This window comes from Aethalodelphis obliquidens, unplaced genomic scaffold (assembly GCF_003676395.1).
Source record: "Aethalodelphis obliquidens isolate GAN/ISIS:26980383/991018 unplaced genomic scaffold, ASM367639v1 scaffold12, whole genome shotgun sequence".
NCBI lineage: Eukaryota > Metazoa > Chordata > Mammalia > Artiodactyla > Delphinidae > Aethalodelphis > Aethalodelphis obliquidens.
In genome coordinates, this window is record NW_020837956.1 from 21,997,080 (window position 1) to 22,019,300 (window position 22,221).

The 22,221-nt window shown below is 38.8% G+C and overlaps 1 protein-coding gene across 4 annotated transcripts in view; it reads right to left on the reverse strand.

Moving 5' to 3' along the window:
• The window catches only part of BABAM2 (BRISC and BRCA1 A complex member 2), a 443,349-nt gene that overhangs the window by 291,317 nt on the left and 129,811 nt on the right, over positions 1-22,221 (reverse strand). For all 4 annotated transcript variants that reach the window (XM_027113518.1, XM_027113517.1, XM_027113519.1 and 1 more), the window contains one exon: positions 13,567-13,761. In XM_027113518.1, coding sequence (XP_026969319.1) covers positions 13,567-13,761 — 195 coding nt within the window. The remainder of the gene's footprint in view (positions 1-13,566; positions 13,762-22,221) is intronic.

The window sequence follows — 22,221 nt, forward strand, 5'->3', positions numbered from 1 at the left end:
TGGAGCTTACGGTCTAGTGAGTGAGTCAGACATTAATCCAAAATAACACTCCTATAAATTACAACCTGTGAAAAATACTACCCATGAAAGGGTAGAGTGCTCTGAGAGCATTTTCAAGAAGACCTGGCCTGTTCAGGCTTTGGGGCTCATGACTTGAGGGAACTTTAAAAAGCCGAGTCAAAAGACCATGTGGAAAAATAGACAATTAATACCAGCCAGGAAAACTGTGAAGAAGAAAAGCAATGAGAGGAGGCTAGTTACCCCAGATAACAAAGCATCATATAAACACACAGTAATTACAGCAGCATAGTACTGGTGTTATATCAACAGACAGACTAATGCAACAGGAAGTAAGTCCAGAAATAAGCCCAAAAAGATTCAGTGCGTGATTGATAGTGTGGGACAACTGGAGCCATAAAGGACTCAATAAAACTTAGATCCATATTTCACATCATATATAAGGAAAAAGTCCAAGTGGATTAAGAATTTCAGTGTAAAAACTAAAACTGCAAAGAAGCAAACATTGATGAATGTCTTTATAAAACCTTGCAGTGGAGAATGACTTTCTAATTCAGAAGCCACAAAGGAAAAGATAGATAAACTTGACTACCTGAACATAAAAATTTTCTGGATGGCAAAAAAACACCACCAGCAATGTTAAAAGACAACTGGCAAACTGAGGAAAGTATATTTTCAACTCCATCACAAAGAGCTAATGCTCTTAATGAAAAAGAGATTTAAAGCCCAAGAGAATAACAGGAAAGGATAAACAGGAAAGAAATACAAATGACTCTTAAACACATGAAAATACTCTAAACCTCATTCATATCAAAAATATACAAATTAAAACTAAATTGAACATCATTTTCCACCAAACAGATTGGCAGAAATCTATCAGCATTTTAAAGATATCACTGCACTGTCTTCTCACCTCCACTGTTTTTGATGAACAGTTCGTAGTGACACAAATAATTTTCACCTACATATAAAGTGTTATTTTCTGTGGTCACTTAAAATTTTCTCCTTATGTTTGGTTTTCAGTATTTTGACTATGATGTGCCTTGTTTTTTCCTTGCATTTGTCTTGGTTGGGGTTTGTTGAGATTCTTGAATCTGTAAATGTATGTCTTCCACCGTATTTGGAAATATCTGGGCATTATTTAATCAAATATTTTCCTGCTTTCTTTCACGCATGTTAAACATTTGGATTTTGTCCCATAAGCTCTGCTTTCCCTTCTAAGTATCAACCCCCATCTAGTATCTGCTGCTTTTGATCACTCTCCAGTGCCCTGAGGCACATGGCTTTATATCTGTGGATGGATTAGTCTAATAGGAGCTACCCAGTCATTATGCAAAGTGGAACCTGACAGAAACCTGCAAATATGTTTGATTTATGATTGGCACTGCTGTGGAGAAACAACCACTCTCATATATTGCTGCTGGGTTAATAAACTGGTATAAACATTATGAGGGCATTCTGGTGATAAAATTATAAACACACATAATCTTTGATCCAGCAATTCCACTTCTAGTTATTTATCTTACAGACATACTGGAACACCTGCAAAGTGACATGTACAAGATTATTTATTCCAGTCTTACTTGTAACAGCGAAAGATTAAAAACAACTTTAATGCCCAACAACAGAATTCAAATTAAATAAATTACGGTTCAATTATTCAGTGTAATAATATACAATTATTTTTTAAAGGAACGCTTATATGGAAAAAAATCTCTGAGCTATATTAAGTCAAAAGTAAGGTGCAAAACAGAGTATATATGTTATCATTTCCATAAAAAGTATGTACTATATGTTACCATTTGCTTATATGTGCATAAAGAAACTCTGAAAAACTACAATAGGTAAAAGCTACACCAGTGCTTATCTGAGGTGGGAGAAGCAAAGGAAGGTGGTTTGATTTGGGTGGACACAAGGCAGTGATGGGAGGGAGACTTTTCACTATATATCTTTTAATACACTTTAATTTTGAACACTATGAACATATTACCCGCTCAAAGAAATTTTAAGGGATTTGAAAAGTAAAATTAAAAGTGTGTATAATGAGATGCTCATAATTCATGCACTCATTCATTTATTCAACAAACATTTATTGAGCACCTACCATGCCAAGTCCCAGGCTGGGTAATGGAGATCTTAAGACCAACAAAATACAGTCTATCTTGACTAGACAAACAAAATATTACAGTGTGATGTTTGGAGAGAGATATTTACAGGATGCGGAGGTAACTAAGTTAAGACTCTTAGTTTCAGGTGACAGAATTCTAATTCAAACTAACTTGAGCAAATAAAAGAGAATTTATTTAAAAGATATGCGGTATCTCAGGGAATCTAAGATTAAAAAAGCAGCCCACACCTAGAGGGGTGGGATAGGGAGGGAGGGAGGGAGAAGCAAGAGGGAGGAGATGTGGGAATGTATGTATACATACAGCTGATTCACTTTGTTATACAGCAGAAACTAACACACCAGTGTAAAGCAATTATACTCCAATAAAGATGTTTAAAAAAAAAAGAAGCAGTCCAGCCTCAGTTCAAAGGACTCTAATGCCCCCAGAATTTTCTCTCTGTCTCTTATCTCTGCTCTCTCTGTGCTTTGTCTTACTTTCTATTTACCACTTTCTGATTCTTTTGACTAAATAATATGAGAAAAAAAAGGTCCTAGAGTTACATGTTACAGACCAGCTACCCATAACAAGACCAATCTCACTCTCAGAACTAACTCCAAAATCCCAAGCAAGAACTCTGTTTGGCTTAGGTGCCTCCTGATATAATCAACACTATTTCCACAGTTTTTACAGTGAAAAAGTTAATGTTAGCATAAATTCATTGAAAATAACTGAAAAACTAGGAAACTCTTCGGGGGAGGCAGGGTTGAGTTATATGTACATTTCCCAAAAGTCCTAAAAAAGTATGAGGGGCTTTCTTACAGAACACATCAAATACAAGATTCTTCATCTTTTTCCTTTTACTACGTGGAGAGAAGGCTTTAAAAAGTAGACTCAGCTGGTCCTTTGGAGAGACTCGTAGGTTCTCCTCACGCTGAGGAAATTGTGCAAGGGGTGCTCCCAACAACTAAATACCATCGAAAATGGGGCACCCAAGAATCAGAACAAACAAGTGGCTTCACAAATGCAAGTAAGCGGCACCATTCCAGCCCTCCCTCACACGCTGCTGTGCGAGGTTCAGGCAAAGGATTCCCTCTGTGTTTCATAATGTTTCCGTAAAACCAGGTCTTTTCCACTTGACTGGCCCTGCTGCTAAAGGAAACTTGAATTTTCTACTGATGCTTGTATTATATTTTTAAAAAAAAAAACAGTAATAAAGGTCCTTTTAAAAGTCAGTAAGATTGGAAAAGCTATCATGTTTACTTTAAATGTCTGGAGATATAAAGCAATTTAGGTGCACACACACACGCACACGCACACACACACACACACTACTTTTAGTGAATAAACTAAAAAACTGAGGTATAAACTACTGTGACCAAGATCCTAAGTACTCCTACTGACATACAGGTCAAAATCCAATATAACAAATTCCATTACGCAAACAATAAAATTGTGAGAGCCTCTGCCACGGGATCATTTATTTTAAATAATGCTCAACTCATAATAGTTCCATGTGGTTAAAAACAAAAACAAACAAACAAATCTGGACAGTTCCAAGAAGTGACTATTATAGATTTGACTACCATGCTACACTCCTCCCAAAGGAGAGCCACAAGTTTATCCCTGCCACAGGTCAAATGCCATCAGAGCATAACTCCCAAGTAGCATAAATTAAAGGGGGATGATGAGAAGCCCCCTGCATCCCCTGCTCCCTGTGGCTGACTGGCATCACTGAACACCTACTCCATCCTCGTGGCCAGCGGTGAAAAGGCCATCCACTTCCAGACCCCCTCCAGCTATTCTGATTCCTCTCTGAGTACTCTCGCCCTCCTCTCCCACCATTCTAGACCAGTGCTGCCCAAGAGACAGAGAGATAGAGAGAAGGAATGCAATACACAAATGTGAGCCATATATACATATGCCATTGGCGATTATTTAACATTTTCTAACAGCCACATGTAAAAAGATAAAGAGGGACTTCCCTGGTGGCCCAGTGGTAAAGGATCTGCCTTCCAATGCAGCAGTGGCCTGGGCTCGATCCTTGGTCAGGGAAATAAGATCGCAACTAAGCCCGCACGCCACAACTACTGAGCTCACGTGCCACAACTAGAGAGCCTATGTGCTGCGAACTACAGAGCCCACGTACCCTGGAGCCTGCACGCCACAACTAGAGGAGAGAAAACCTGCGTGCCATGAAGAAAGATCCCACACACCTGAATGAAGATCCTGCGTGCCACAACTAAGACCCGATGTAGCCAGAAGTAAACATTAAATAAACAATAAATAAATCTTTTTAAAAAATAAAATAAAAAGATAAAGAAAAACAGGTGAAATTAATTTTAATAATATGTCCCAATATATCCAGAATATTATCATTTCCACATGTTATCAACATTAAAAAATTATTAACAAGATCATTTTTTGTGCCAATTCTTTGAACGCTGCTGTGTATTTCACACTTGCATACATCTCAGTTCAGACCAGCCACACTTCAAGTGCTCAACAGTCACTTATGTACAGTCAGGGGTTCCTGTTTTGGACAGCACAGTTCAAGATACTTTTCCATTAACATTAATTCCTATGTTAAGTTAGTTACTCCCCGTCACAAATACCTGAAGAGCTACCTGAGCTACCAAATGCTATGAACCTGGAACACTCCTGACAGGAAGGTTGGTAAATGTCACCTGGTTAGTGGGAATGAACATGGGACCCATGCCTCTTGCAGCTAATATGTTTTTTCCTTCTTCCTCCAAATACTATCTGAACTTACTGCCTTTACTTTGTCTTCACCACTTCCCTTGCTGATACCCTGAAATCTGTTCCCCCAACCTCAGAACCCCACGAAAACTACTCCTGGAAAGATAAGCGACACCCTCCTTAAAAAGTAACTCTCCCTTTCCCCTTGTTTTCCATACTTAATCTGCACCTTGGTGATATCAACTTCTACTGGTCCACATATGGTACTTTATGATTAACAGCAGTTTCAGAGATAAGACAGGAACAATCACTGAACTACATTTACTGAGCAGCTACTATAATAAGTTACTTCATATATATACAAAAGAAGGCTAATAATAATAGCAATAATACTTTGTATTACACAACTCCACCGTTTGCTTAATTTTGTTTGCTTCGCACACAGGGGATCTAATTTAATCTTTGTGTCAAGGTTGGGGTGACAGAGTAGTTATCTCCAGCAAAGTGACACAGGGAAAAGCTTTAGTCACACACACACAAAAACTAATGACAGGGGCTTCCCTGGTGGTCCAGTGGGTAAGACTCCGCACTCCCAATGCAAGGGGCCCAGGTTCGATCCCTGGTTGGGGAACTAGATCCCGCATGCATGCCGCAACTAAGACCCAGCACAGCCAAAATAAATAAATAAATATTTTTTAAATACAACTAATGATAGAATTAGAATCCAAAGCTCCCACCTCCCAGATCACTTCTCTCTCCAACACATTTCTACATGGCCTCTGCCCTAGAAGAGCTTACACTCTAAGCACACTGCTCTAAAAGTAATCAAGCAATGAGGCCATAAGAATGAGGCGGCTCTAATGCCTTGGTAGCCAACTTAAGCCAGAATCAATTCCTGTAAATGGCTCAAGGTTAAGAAGAACAGCCAATCCCAAACAGCCAACTAGTTTTTCCCAAAAAATGCAACCACTTCAGCTCTAGCCAATCAATTTCCTTGCTTTGCGTCCAGCTCCTCTCTGTAAAAACCTTGCCTGTAACTCTTATCAGTGGAACGCTCCTAACCACCTTGCATCAGTGTTTGCTCAAATAAACTCTTAAAAATTTTAATATGTCTCAGTTTTTCTTTTAACAGTGCTCATATACTTTCCCTTCAAATGTAATATCACAGCAAGATGGGGTGACAGAAGCATCAAGTCATTAACTCAAATGAGGAGCTATCATGAAATGGCTCCTTTCATATTTTGAAATGTTGCCAGAGTTTAATTTATAAACCATAAATTTTGAAAATCTTACTGGGATTTGTGGTCAAGTACAACAAAAAAGGGGAATTGTTTCACATTCTCCAACATGTTATCATTATTAAGAAAATGCCCACAAAAGGAAAAAATCAGTTTCTAAGAAAATGTTTTATCTCACAGATCACCCACTGGTGATCATTAATAAGTAAAATATGTGGCTTTAGAACATCTCAAAACCTTCGTTTCACAACAGGAAAGACAAATGCCTTTAATCAAAATATTAGGGATGATAAACTAAATTTGAGTTCTGGGAATTAAAACAAAAGCCAGGGCCTTCCCTGGTGGCACAGTGGTTGAGAGTCCGCCTGCCGATGCAGGGGACACGGGTTCGTGCCCCGGTCCGGGAAGATCCCACATGCCGCGGAGCGGCTGGGCCCGTGAGCCATGGCCGCTGGGCCTGCGCGTCCGGAGCCTGTGCTCCGCAACGGGAGAGGCCACCACAGTGAGAGGCCCGCGTACCACAAAAAAAAAAAAAAGGCCAAAGAAAAATTCACAAATTTGCTTACTGCACTCTGTTACCATTAACAGACTGTGGTTCTTTAGCTATAACAGACACATGCAGGAAATGCTGACAAGGCAGCTGACAGATACAATATAAAGTGAGACCTTAGGTTCTACCCATTGAGAAAACTTATAATGTACCTTTATCTTGATATGTTGTAGCAAAACAGTATATACAATTTTAACACCTATAGCTTACATTGTGACATTCATTGAAATTAAAATTCTAATCTTAATAACTCTGTTCAAAGAAGTAGCAGGAGGAAGATCTTTGTGGTAATCTGTATCTTGATTGCAGTGGTAGTTACAGGAAATTACTCATGTGATAAAATGGCATACACATACATTGTACCAATGTCAATCTCTTGGTTATGTAAAAAATAACCACTGGGAGAAACCAGGTTAGGGTATACAAGGCCTCTCTGTACTATTTTGCAACTTCTTGTGAATCTATAACTAATTAATATATCTTTTAAAATTAAATATTTTAATATATCTTTTAAAAATGATTCTGATCATGCAGGTACATTAGAATTGTTCATTCTGAACAGGTAAGCTTGCATCCCAATGTATCATCTGTTTTCTCCCAACTAAAAAAAAAATTGGTGTTTACTAAAAATTATAAAACCAGCATAGACTAAGAATACAATCTTCAAAACTCTACTTACTAAAGGAGATGGACAAAGCAATAAGAGAGATGACTTCATAAAAAGACCATGGTAAAGAATTAATAAAGAGTTTGTGTTGGTTTTTTGTTTGTTTTTTTTTTAATGTTTACTTTCAAATGTGCACTTGCTGAAATCCTCTAACTGGAAATTGAGGAGGAAAAAGAAGAGTGTCTTCAGTGGTGTGGAGGCAGCACTGTATTTCAAATGAATACGCTTGTCAGACGGCTGACAAGAGATCAGAGCCCTCTCCCTCTTTCTACTACATGGTTTTTAAATTTTTCCTTTTGCCAGCTGACAGTAAAATGGAAGAGGCATTTTTTAAAAGCAGGTTTTTAAAAGCCTCTTACTTTTAGAGCAGAAATGGAAGGTTAAGAATGTAAACACATGTTTCAGAAAGAAAAACTCTGTGATGCAAAGACGAAAACAAAAAGTCACCATCCTCTCAAATGAACACAGGATGTTGTAATCCAAAGGTGTTCAATAATTATGCACAGTCTTGGATTCATTACAGAAAATATTTATCAGATGGACTAGTGGAATCAGGAGAATCAAAATACATGGATTCACATTTAGCCCAGGAAGAACAAATTGACTCATAATATTTTATTTAGAGAATATATTAATTTTCATATTTTATTTCCTGTATCAATTTCTTTCATATTAAAATGTCCTCTTGCTTCAATAGTCCAAAAAGACATAATAGATATGATTTACTAATCAGTAAAACAGTCATATGTATGCTTATAATTCTTGTCCCCCACGTATGCTATGCCTCTAAGTTTTTCTGCAACCATATAACCCCCTGACCTCCTCTTCCTATAGTGCTGTCTACGTCCACCTTCCTTTAGGACCTAGGTCAGTTCTGGCTCATCAGTGAAGACTTTACTTAGTCACTCCGTTTCTCAGTGATTGGCTCTTCTTCTGAATTCATGTACAGGCAGTCCATTCCATCTGAGATAATCTGTTCAGCATTGCTATTTCATTTTTTACAAATATGTGTTGAGACTTAACTGGATTCTAACACCTTCAAGAGCAAAAGCCAGGACTGCTTTTTTTTACTCCAACTAGCATAGCAGACTTTCCATATCAGTCCTATACCGGCTTAGCCCTACTAAATTATATCTTATAGGTATGGTGCAGCATTCCAGTGCATATAACTATAAAAATAATTTTAAATATTGATTCTGTAGTTCTTCATATATCTTTTCAAGCTCTGTGTTATCAGAAAAACTGAAAAGCATGCCTTTCAATAACCTAATAAAACAATGAAACGGGGTCAAAGGAGAAGCCCTGTGACATTCCACAAACACCTGATGGCTGACAAAAGGTATAGCCAATCTTTTATGTGGAGCTCTTCCATAGATTCAGACAACTAAGAAAGGAGCCCACAGTCAGTAGAATACTAAGGGAGAACAACTGAATGTTTTACTGAAAATTAGATAATCTAAGTCAATAATATTCACCTTCCTTAAAAGGATAAAGTAAGTTTGCCATGACTGTTTCTTAGTTACCCAGCTGTTGTTCCAACTGACTATTGCATTCTTATTTAAATGTATGCAAATCATCCACCTAAAGACCTGAGTGTAATTTCTTTCAAAAATCTCCAGAATGTTTTTGCTTTCTACAATCCCTAGGACCTTTCTGCTTCCCCATAATTTCTCAAAGATAACATCTCTGAAGCACATCAGCCAGTTTCTTCAGTGCCCTGAAACAGTCCCCCGCTAGAGCCTCCAGAAGGAACGCAGCCTGGACGATAATTTGATTTTAGTCCAGGGAGACCCATTTCGGACTTCTGACCACCAGAACTGTAAGATAATAAATTTGTGTTGTTTTAAGCTACCAAGTTTGTGGCAATTTGTTACAGCAGCAATAGGAAACTATTACAGTCCCTGATTCAAAAAATCTTGGCTCAAAACCAAACTGCTTTCTTTCTGCTAGGGTCCCGTGTTTGTCACCCAAATTCTTGGTCTGGATTTGTATTCCATTAGCAAGCTGTCCTTTAACATATTCCTGAACCAGCATGCCATGCTCAAATGTGTTTCATCCTGCAAGACTCACCTTTATGCCCTGTTTCTAGACCAGGAACTAACTCACATGCCTATATTTTTACTTCTAGAGTCTCGGCTCCTGCTTCCACTGGGCCCTCCCTAGGGCTGGTCAGCTGCAAGCTTAACCTCTAATTGTCCACCTTGCCTTGTTACAGGATTCTCAGTTTCTTTACTTCCCCTAAGTCCATAATCATTGCCCTAATGCTTACAAATTACTTAACAGTATATCAAAATAAACTGGGGCAAATGTAGCAGCAGTAGGTTTAAAGAATGGAGAATCAATAACATTAAATGAGAAGTTTTAAATATACTATAAATTCAAACTACCTAGCTATTTTAAATGAATTTAAACTTCTACACTCAGAAGAACTATATCTCAAGTATTAGCTGAGCCAATGAACATAATTTTTAAAATTCTTAGATCAGAAATGGTACCATAAAACTGGATATACCTAAATTCAGCCTTAATATTAAAAGGGGGAATTAGGAGGGAAGGAAAATCCTAAAAACTAAAGACCAATTAGCTTGACAGTGATTCCAATCATGTCTTTAAAGGAATCTATCGGCACTAAAGACAACACAGACAGGTTCACCAAGAAGTCATGTCAAATTAACCTAACACCTCTTTTGAGAGGACAACTAAGTTGATTTTTTAATAAGAAAAATGTTGGGATTAGAGGATACACTAAGTTTAATAAAGTTTTCCTTACTATCCACACGAACAGATTAAAGTTTCAAAACAATAGTTTAAAACCTTGAACTCTGCACTACTGGTAGAAATGTAAAATGGTGAGGCCATTATGGAAAACAGTACAGAGATTCCACAAAAAAAATTAAAAATAGAATTAGCAATATGATCCAGCAATCCTACTCTGGGGGATATATTCAAAAGAATTCAAAGCAAGATCTTTGTACATACCCATGTGTAGTCAGCATTATTCACAATAGCCAAGAGGTGAAAGCAATGCAAATGTCCACTGATGGATGAATGGATAAACAAAATGTGGCATATGCATGCAATGGAATACCAGGCAGTCTTAAAAAGGACAGAAATCCTGTCACATGCTACGACATGGATGAAACGATGAACCTCAAAGACATTATGCTAAGCGAAATAACCCAATCACAAAAAGACAAATGCTGTTCGACTGCACTTATATGAGGTCTCCAAAGGAGTCAAAAATCATAGAAACAGGAAGTAGAAAGGTAGCTGCCAAGGGCTGGAGGGAAGAGGAATTAGCATTTAAATTGGTAGAGTTTCAGTTTTACAAGATGCAAAAGCTCTAGAGATCTATTGCACAACAACGTGAACATACTTAACACTACTAAACTGTGTACTTACAGATGGTTGACGGTAAATTTCATTTTGTCTTTTACCACAGTAAAATAAGCAAAATAAATTTACAAAATAACAAAAAAACCTTGAACCGAACACAGGATGATTTGTAACAAGGGTTAATTTTAGTCCTACTAATTCAAAGGCATTAATCATGTATAAAACCTTGGAAAACATGTCCTTTGAGAAAGAGCTGAAGAACAAAAGGGGAAAGGTATATTTAACCTCAGAAAAGAAAGACGAAGTGAAATCTAAAAGAATTAACACAGAGAAGGGAACCTAAACTTATTCTGTGCTTAAATAAACTAGAGTTTATTAATTAATTCATTCAACAAATGTTTACGGAATGTAAACAATATGGCAGGCACTGTTCTAGGCGTTTACTGTATTTCCAGTGAATGGAACAAAGATCTTGGCCTTGGTGGAATTTTACATTCCGCTGGGGAGAGACAAACAAACAATAAACATAATAAGTGTGGTAGGCTCCCAGTGGCCTCTGGCATTCACACTCTGACGTAATGCCTCCCCTGCGTGTAGACTGGACTTAACAAGCAGAATACATCAAAATTGATGAGATGTCACTTCTGAGATTAGGTTATGAAGACTGTGACTTCTGTCTTGCTCACATACTCACTCCTGCTTACTCGCTCTGGTGAAGCCAGCTGCCATTTTATGAGCTGCCCTGTGGAGAGGCCCTAAGAAGAGGCAAGGAACTGAGGGCAGCCTCCAGCCAACAGGCAGCACTATACTGAGACCCTCAGGTCAACAGCCCACAGGGAACTGAACGGTACCAAGAAATACATGAATGAACTTAGAATGGATCCCTCTCCAGTTGAGCCTTGAGTGACTACAGCCCTGGCCAGTACCTTGAGTGCAGCCTGTGAGAGACCCTCAAACAGAGGGACTACACAGATTCCTGGCAAACAAAATTTATGATAATAAATGCTACTGCTTTAAGCCACTAAATTCTGGTATGATTATTTTATGCGGCAACATATAACTAATACAACATGTTAATTATATAGTTTGTTAAAAAGAGATGCAAAAAAAAATGTAGAGCAGGGTCAGGGTCGGGGGAGGGGGGAGGGTGTACAAGTTACAATTTTAAGAAGAGATGTTAGAAAAACCTGCACATGAATGTTTATACAGCATTATTCATAACAGTCAAAAAGCAGAAACAACCCAAATGCCCATCAGCTGGTGAATGGATATGTGGTATGCCCATCAAATGGACTATTACTTAGCCACAAAAAGAAATGAAGTACTGACACATGCTACAACATGGATGAACCCCACACACATTATGTAAGGTAAAAGAAGCCAGTCATAAAAGACCACATATTGTATGATTCCACCACAGGTATACCTCATTCTATTGTGCTTCGTTTTACTGTCCTTCTCAGATATTCCATTTTTTATAAATTGGAGGTTTGTAAACATTCTGTGTTGTTAGACAATATTTGGCATTTTTTAAGCAATAAAGTACTTTTTAATTAAGGTATGTACATTGTTTTTTATAGAAATAATGCTATTGCACACTTAATAGACTACACTATGTGTAGTGTAAACATAACTTTTATATGCATTAGGAAACCAAAAAATTCGTGTAACTCACTTTATTGTGATATTTGCTTATTTGCAGTGGTCTGGAACCAAACCCGCAATACTTCCCAAGTATGCCCGTGCATGAATGTTCAGAAAAGAAAATCTATACAGACAGAAACTAGTTTAGTGGTTGCCTGCGGCTGGGGGTGGGAATAGGATTAACTATAAATGGGCATGAGGGATATTATTGGGGTGATGGAACCACTCGAAAACTGGATTGATGGTGGTTGCTCAACTTGGCAAATTTATTAAAAACCATTAAACTTTACACTTAAAACAGTTACTTTATGGTATCAAAATTATACCCAAAAAAAGTTGTTTAAAAAGAATGGGGGGGGCTTCCCTGGTGGCGCAGTGGTTGCGAGTCTGCCTGCCGATGCAGGGGACACGGGTTCGTGCCCCGGTCCGGGAAGATCCCACATGCCGCGGAGCGGCAGGGCCCGTGAGCCATGGCCGTTGAGCCTGTGCTCTGCAACAGGAGAGGCCACAACAGTGAGGGGCCCACATACCGCAAAAAAAAAAAAAAAAAAAAAGAATGGGGGTATTAATATAGGCATTGCTGAGAACATAACACATGCGTAAAAACATTAAGGAGGAAGGATATTAGCCTTGTGAATATCCAGGGGAAATATGCCAGACAACGGGAAAGCTATGCAAAGACCCTAGGGCAGGAGCATATCTTGTGTGTCTGCAGCACAGCAAGGGTGCTAGAGAGGCTGGAGCTGATGATTTTTAGACAGGAAAGTGGGAGACGAAGAGAGAGAAGGAATGATGGATGGAGGATGGTGGTGACAGGAATCACGTAGAGCTTTTTTACACCTCTAGAAAGACTGCGGCTTTTACTATGAGAGAAGAAGAGAGGGATATGAAAGCGCTGGGCAAAGGAGTGATACACTCTGACTTGCATTTTTAAAGGATCATACAATGTAAAGAAATTATAAAAGGATCCATATAAGCTGGCTACCTCCGGAGTTACCGACCCCTCTCATCTGACTGGGATACTATATACTGTCTCATAATTCAGAGTTTTGAAAAGACATTAATGTTTATCTGGTTTCTCAAGGATATCGCCCGGGAAGTTTGTAAAATTTGGAGTCTCACATCCACAGCCGCAGATATTCAGAAGTCAGGGGCTGCGGATGTGAGACTGAGAAAGTACACGGGCAACCTAAATCATGTTTATCTAAGGAAATGGCCAGGATTTATTATTAATGAATGTCTGAATTGATTATTTTATTCTATTACAGATAAAGTGACCTTTTTTCTCCCATTCTCAAAAAACCTTACCCAGCTGTTTTTTTTCCCGGCATAAATTTCCATGTTCTCTCCATACTGCGGCTCTTCCAGTAACGTCTGGTATTCAAACATGAGGCGGGAACTCTCACGGAGGCGGCTGCATTGAAATTGGTGATATTGTTGCACAAGTTCCTTCACCACAAGTAAGAGACATTCAGGATTTGATGGATTCCAGGAGGCAAGGTTCTGTAGAAGCCAAAAATAAAAGACCAGTAACAAATGCATTTTCACACAAATCCAGTATCATATTAGCACATCAATATAGAGAAAAAGAATAATGAAAATCTAAGAGAAACAGACTACTCTTTTTTTTACTGAAGTATAGTTGATTTACAATGTTGTGTTAGTTTCTGCTGTACAGCAAAGGAATTCAGCTAAACATATATGTATATATAATCTTTTCATATTCTTTTCCATATGGTTTATTACAGGATGTTGAATATAGTTCCCTGTGCTACACAGTAGGATTGTTGCTTATCTATTTTATATATATATATTATATATATATACATAAAATATATATCTGCTAATCCCAAACTTCTAATTTATCCCTCTCCCACCCCCTTCTCCCTTTGTTAACCATAAGTTTGTTTTCTATGTTTGTGAGTCTGTTTCTGTTTTGTAAATAAGTTTCTTTGTATCATATTTTAGATTCCACATGTGATATCACATGGTATTTGTCTTTCTCTTTCTGATTTACTTCACTTAGTATGATAATCTCTAAGTCCATCCATGTAGCTGCAAATGGCATTATTTCATTCTCCTTTATGGCTGAGTAGTATTCCATTGTATATATGTACCACATCTTCTTTAGCCATTCATCTGCCAACAGACACTTAGGCTGCTTCCATGTCTCGGCTATTGTAAATAGTGCTGCTGTGAACACTGGGGTGCATTTATCTTTTCAAATTAGAGTTTTCTCTGGATATATGCCCAGGTGTGGGATTGCTGAATCATATGGCAACTCTATTTTTAGTGTTTTTAAGGAACCTCCATACTGTTTTCCATAGTGGCTGAACCAATTTTCATTCCCACCAACAGTCTAATAGAGAAACAGACTACTCTTAATTTACGATAAACTCAGAGCTGAAGTTAGAAGGGTCTTTTGGGCTTGGTGATTTTTCCCGCCTTCTAAAAATTCTTGCAGAAAATCAAGGAGAATTCCACCGTGGGTAGGCAGAAACAGTAATGTGTAAAGTAGAGTAGTAACAAAACAAGAAACCTAAACATCCTAGAAGACCATAATTTTAGCCCTGGAAGACTGAATTTGTTTCACAGTCTTTCATAATTTTAATTTTTTTCCCTCTGCACCTAAATTCAGCATAAAAGCTAATGTCATTCAACTCAGATCCACAGACCATGTGCATCTGTAATTCCAGACATAAATAAATGCTCTGTAAACATTAGCACCCCACAAAAATATAAGCACAATGGTGGTGGTTCAGCCTGAAAAAGATAGGAATGGAGTAGAGATGAGGGAAAATACAATTAGGAAATGCAAAGTTCAAAGAAAAAGAAGAAGGGAATGGCTCTGATAGCTTATGACCAGGAAAGGAGCTGGGAAAGATCTGGTAAGTATATAGTAGCTGTTAAGCTCTCATTCATTCAACAAATACTTATCAAGTACCTATTCTGTATCAGCCACTGTTCTAGGCAGTGACAGGAACAAGCCAAGTCCTTGCTAAAGGAGCTTACATTTTTGTGGGCCAAAATAAATAATAAACAATATCAGATGGTAATAAATGCTACCGAGAAAAATAAAGCATGCATCCCTGAAAAGTGATGAAGGAAGGGCTTCAAAAGGGAAGTGATCGGCTGGGTCAAATGGTGTTGAGAGTGACATGAGGCTTGGCAATTGACTGCTGGGTCTATTGACACAGGTCAACAGTTTGCTCAGCAAGTGCTACTTTGGTGAAACAGAAGCTTGACTGTGGAGGTTTAAAGATAGGATGAGTAGAAAGAAACTGCAGACAGCTAATACAGACAATTCAAACTGGTAACCAGAGGCAGATGCGGGGTCAAGAAAAAGTTGTGCTCAGATGTTTACAGCTTGATGGAATATCCCCATAGAGGGGGGAACGTGCTGATGTAAAGGGAGGTGGGGCAAGGTTCCACCAGAGAAGATGACGATTAGGGAGGTAGGGATGGGATCTCCAAGAGGGTTGCCCTAGCAATGAGCACAGGGAGTCCATCCGTAGGTACAGGAGAAGAGGCCAGCTTAGGAGTACACATGCAGGCAGGCTGCCCTAAGTGCTGATAAGAGCTCGTGGTGGTTCTCTACCGGGAGCTTACGTTTTCTCCTTAAAATAAGGTCATCAGCTGAGAGTGAGGAAGAAGGAGGGGATATGGGAAGTTTAAGAAGAAGGTGTGAAATAGTCATTTAGAGCAATAAACAATAAATGAACTGGGGAAATGGGGGAGGAATAAATGGACTGGGGAAATGGAGGAGGCGTTCCAATTAGCACCAAAAGCCCCACTGAGCTTGAGGTATGACTTTTTTTTTTTTGCGGTACGCGGGCCTCTCACTGTCGTGGCCTCTCCCGTTGCGGAGCACAGGCTCCGGACACGCAGGCTCAGCGGCCATGGCTCACGGGCCCAGCCGCTCTGCGGCATGGGGGACCTTCCCGAACCGGGGCACGAACCCGCATCCCCTGCATCAGCAGGCGGACTCCCAACCACTGCGCCACCAGGGAAGCCCTAGAGGTATGAGTTTTAAGTGAGACCAATTAGCATAAATTCCCTTGCCTGGGTGCAATGTGGAGTGGGAGGAATCTGGATTTAACAAAGGTTGGGATTTTGACAGGTAAGTACAAAAGAAAGAGGGGCAAGAGGTCTTAGAGGGTTTGCAAAAGAATGATCATAATTATGGACCACTGACGTTAAGCCAGGAAAACGCAAAGTAAGTTCGTAAGGGAAGTGAGAGTTAGTGAAAAGGTGGTAGGACCCATGGTCCTGGTGAGCTGGAAGAATTGTTGGAGTTGAGATGCTAAAAAGAGGAAAGACACGAGGCGTGGTCAGAGAATGGGATGTTTGCAGCTGAGATGATGGAGGTGATCTACAGCGGTACTGATGAGGCCTTGGCCGAGCATGTGCCTGGCTGAGGAGGTGAAGGAAGGACGAGACCACCAGAGGAAAGGAAGTCAGGGACTGAGAGGCCTGCGTGTTGGAAGGAGCATGTGTATGAATATTAAATCACCCGGAGTCACGGCAAGAGCAATAGTGCTGAGAAAATGACAGTGAGCCATGTGCTAAAATCTTGAAAGAATGTCTCTAGATAACAACAAGGAGGGGGTGGTGGGTCCCATTGCCTGAGGGCCTGAGTTTCAAGGCTGGGGGTGGGGTCAGGGAAGAGGGAATGACGTTTCCTTGGCAGCAGCACTGAGGAGCATGAACACCTACCACCCCTCCAAGTTCAGTGATACAAGAGGTGAGAGAGAAATCAGCTACAATTTGCTTGAGAACATGCAAGGAAAGACAGAATCTCAGGGTAGAGGGTCTGAATGCTCAGGCTTTAGAGTGGTGGTCATCAATCTTCAAACTGGAATCACCTAGAAATACTAATGCTTGGGCCCTACGCCCACCTCCAGACTCTGGTTTAACTGAGTTAATCTGGAGTACATCTTGGGTAATGGGGTTTGTTTGTTTGTTTTTTAAAGCTCCCCAGGCGATTCAACATGTAGCAAAGGTTGAGAACCACTGACTTAGAAGAAAAAGGGGTAGAGAAGTTAAGGATATCAGGGACTTTACTGATAACAGACCAGGCCAATACCCCAAAACACCCAATCTCCAGCAATCTAGAAATTTAGCACCTATAAAGGAAAACAGCAATACATTACGAATGTTCAACAGGTAGTAATTATATAGCTTGCTGAGTACTATAGAAGTTCTAAGAACTTTTCATATATTCAAGTTAATCCTTATGACAACCTATGTTATATTATTATACCATTTTATAGGTGAGGAAACTGAGGCCAAAAGTAGTTTGGTATCTCACCCAAGGTCACAGAGCTATTAAACAATAAAACTAGGTTTCAGACTTAAGCAATTTGACTCCAAGTCCCTGCCTAAGCACCACAGCAGAGGTTCTTACACATTTTAGTCTCAGGAACCTTTTACACTCTTAACAAGTATTGAGGACCCCAAGGAGCTTCTATATATATGAATTATATGGGTTACATTTACTATATTAAAAATGAAAACTGAGAAACTTTTTAATATTTATTAATTCATTTTAAAATAACAATCCTACTACATGTTAACATAAAAACATTTTTTAATGAAAAAACTGTATTTTCCCAAAAACTCATGAAACGCATGGCATTGTTTCATATTCTTGCAAATCTCTTTAATGTCTGGTTTAATTAAAGAGCTGGATTCTCATATGTGCTCTTACATTCAGTGTTGCAATATGTTGTTTTGGCTGGAGTATATGAAGAAAACCCAACCTCATTCAAATATGTACTTTGAAAAAAGAGGAGTATTTTAATAGCCTTTTCAAATAATTCTGGATCTTCTTCTTTGATACTACACCAAAACTCAACAAGTGGCAGTTTCTTAAAGGTTAGTTGCAATGTGGAATCTAAAACTACTTTTTTTTCTTTTCCATTATGGTTTATTACAGGATATTGAATGTAGTTCCCTGTGTTATACAGTAGGATAAAACTATATTAATAAACACTTCATACTCTTACCCTAAATTCCATTTGTCTATCCTATACTTTAAATGAAGCTTTTACTCGTGTATGACTCTGTATCATGCATTGATCATTTAGAAAATACTGATTCACTGAGTTATACAGATCTTCCAAATGTTGACACATTCATTAATATCATGATCAATCTCACCAGAAAAGTCTTCTATCAAAAGAAAACAAACAAAAGGTAAAGAAATGCATCCTTTAAAAGGATGGTAATTACTTTGCTCCACTGCGTGGGTTGATTTAGGGACTAAATGACAATGGAGACACCACTAAACTTATAGGAAAGGTAGGTCTTAAGGGATATCCAAATGAAGACTGATGAACAGAGGAAAAAGTAAGAGCTTCAGCATCCTACATTGAAGGACAGAGGGCCCTTGCTATGAAGTGATTGGACAGAAAGAGTACAAAGTCCTCACAGGCAAACCTCTGGACGTCAAGAGCCTGAGGTCCTTTGGGGCTACTCAAGACCACAGAAGGATATAACAACACAGTATAGAACTTAAAGTGATCATTATATAGCTGGCTATGCATTTCCTTCAGAGATCATCATTAAACACTGATAAATAGGAAAAATACACAATCTTCCATTTCCTGGTCAAGTATTCCTTTCAAGTCCTTGTTCCAGTACAAAAAGAAAAAGCTTTAGCTGCCTCAATTTAAACTCTTAATTCTATCATTTCTCTTTAGCTATGTGACAAGTTACAAGCTTACATCCACAAATTTTTTTTAAATTATGAAAGCATATAAGCTGGCAAACACCTCTTACCAATTTGAATTCATTTCAAGTGATTCAATCTAATTGTTAAATGCATAGTAAAGACATGCCAAGCAGTCCCTTTCCATTAAATACAACCTCCCAATACATGCAAATGCATTTGACCTCTTTGGCCATTCAATGCAGACTTCACTGGGAAATGATTTAGCTGAAAAACATTCCCATCAAGGGAAGCAGAGACATGCTTACAGTGATAAAAATTCCTCTACTACTGCTACTTGACCACTTTTACATATTAAGTAATTTGTGCTTTGAACTACTTGGCCTAAAAGGCGAGAACCCTGAAGATATACAAGATTTTTGGGATCACTTCCTAAGACTAAAGCATATTTTAAAAACAAGTCTAACAATGCAGGATATTGGGGTTTTCCACTCTCCTGAGTAGGAGATAGAGAAAAATACCCAAAGCTTCCTCAAGGAAAGGGTGAGAGAGCATAAATTAAGAGGCCTCTTTATGAAAAGAAGAAAAATAAGTTTCTCTCTCTGTGCACAAAGTTCTTATTCTGCTTATTTTTGGTAATACATGAAAGAGGAAATCTGAAATGTGGATGGTCAAGAAGAATAGGTACAGGACACATAATATACTAACATAGAAAAGAGTAATGAAAATGCATTAGGAGAAAGTGATATAATACGATAAAAGAGAGAAAAGCAAAAGAATTAACTACTATTATGAAACTTTATTCATTCTCACCAGACACCTATGAAGCAGTTCAGGGAAGGTTATCACAGCAGTGCTTTTTCCAAGACTGGTTAACTAGAGAGGTTTAATAACTCTGAGGATACTCAAGTGTAGAACCGAGAGTGTAGAATGTAAACCTGACAACCTTCCCCCGTTCAGGTCACTAAAATATCCGTTTCTAACCAAAGAATTGGCATCTGCCTCTCTGTAGTCACAACCTGTCTCCCATCTAGCGATAATTCCTTTGTTTGTTTGTTTGTTTGTTTGTTTGTTTGTTTCAGTACACGGGCCTCTCACTGCTGTGGCCTCTCCCGTTGTGGAGCACAGTCTCCGGACGCGCAGGCTCAGTGGCAGTGGCTCACCGGCCTAGCCACTCCACGGCATGTGGGATCTTCCCGGACCAGGGCACGAACCCGTGTCCCCTGCATCGGCAGGCGGACTCTCAACCACTGCGCCACCAGGGAAGCCCTAGCGATAATTCTTGATTCCTCACTTTGGCTCCCTGTCCAGGCTGCCTGACTTGAGGGATGTTCCTGTTCATGTGACCCTCAACCTTCCCACATCTCTCTTATCAATACACTCCATCACGCACATTATACTCCCAAATCAATGGCCCCGCAGATTTGAAAAAGCACAACCAATCCTCAGCTCCTTATGTGAGCAACATAGCAAAGGATAACTTTTTCAGAAGCCTAACTCACTTCACCCGCAAATCACATCTCACTTATTCAAAACAAGGCTTCTCAGCCATACCGAAGCAAATTCATTCACACTGACACCAATATATGAAAAAAGCTGGGAAACAATGTACTAGGTTCACAGCGCTAGGGAGATGAACAAGGGAAATAAGCAAATTAGCAAATGAGCCCTGGGACCATCACTGCCTAATAATGAAGGGGGAAAAAAAACTTCTACGGGAAAAAATTTTTCTTTTAAAAAATAAAGCTTCTAATAAAAAATTTCAATCAATAAAAGGATAAAGTACAGGCATAAATTAGAAATACTTCTTTAAAATTGTCTGAAACGTCTTACTATAAAATTTCACACAACTCTCTAGCATTGTGTACAACACAGAATATTGTACTATATAGCACTAAGTAGGCCTTCTACCTATACCACTCCAAGAGTTAAGACAGCAGAAGGATTTAGAAAGAACATTTTTTTTACAGTCAGTTAATTTACCATGTAAAATTGAAAGTTGCTAAGATAGTAAATCTTAAAAGTTCTCATCACAAGAAAAAGAAAGCTGTAACTCTGTGTGGTGATGAAAGTTAAATTTATTGTGGTATTCATTTCATAATTCATATACATATCAAATCAAAATGTTGTATACCTAAAACTAATACAATATTATATGTCAATTACATCTCAATAAAAAGTTTAAAAACAATATATGAAAAGTATGTAACCTTATTAATAAGCAAAGAAATGTGATTTTCCTGATTTCTTCTTTTTCATAAACTAATATTTCATTGAAATAGAAATATATACATGGTAAAAGTAACAGCATTTTTTTCCAATAGCATAAAAGAGTATAAAGAATAAAGGTAAATCTCCCTCCCAACCTATACTATCAGATCTCCTTCCACCACTCTCCAAGACGACTACTCTTATCCCCCAGAGGGAGCCACACTGGGACTCCGTAAAGTACCAATGTTTGGCCCTTCTTGGGTATTCCTACATATGAGCTCTGGCTGTGCTCACTCGGAGCTTCCTCCTCTCCTCTTTGAAGTTCCATGTTCTGCTTCCCATGGTTCAACTGGCTCCCTTGGATCAGGTCTTAGTTTGAACTCATTAGCCTGACTTTTACTCCAAGACAGGGCCTCAGTCCCACAGGTTGTTTCTTGTTCCCCTGGGACTTACTAATTTGGCCTGCCCCTCACACAGCATTCCCCACAAGAGAAGAAAATCAAGCAATAATTATTAGAAACAAAATTTACATCTTAAATTAGCCAAGTTCTTTCTGTAAACAAATAACTAATGCTGGTGAGGATGCAGTTTAACAGAAGCTTTACACATGAGAGCACAGACTGGTACAAGCATTTTATATATATGATTTTTTTAGGAAGATTTTTTTCCTATACACACACACGCACACACACACACACACACACACGCACACACTACCATGTGTAAAACTGATAACTAGTGGGAACCTGCTGTATAGCACAGAGAGCTCAGCTCAGTGCTCTGTGATGACCTAAATGGGTGGGATGGGGTCAGGGGAGGCCCAAGAGGGAGGGGATAGATGTATACATATAGCTGATTCACTTCATTGTACAGCAGAAAATAATGTAACACTGCAAAGCAACTATACTCCAATTAAAAAAAAGAAAAAGGAATCTTAAATATGTCCATTCTCAAAACCTCAATTACCCCTAGAAATCCTATTTATCAAGAGTTTTAAAAATGTTCATTCTCAAAATCTCAATACCCTTAGAAATCCTATTTCTGGGAATCTATCTAAGAAAACAACAAAAATAAGGGGA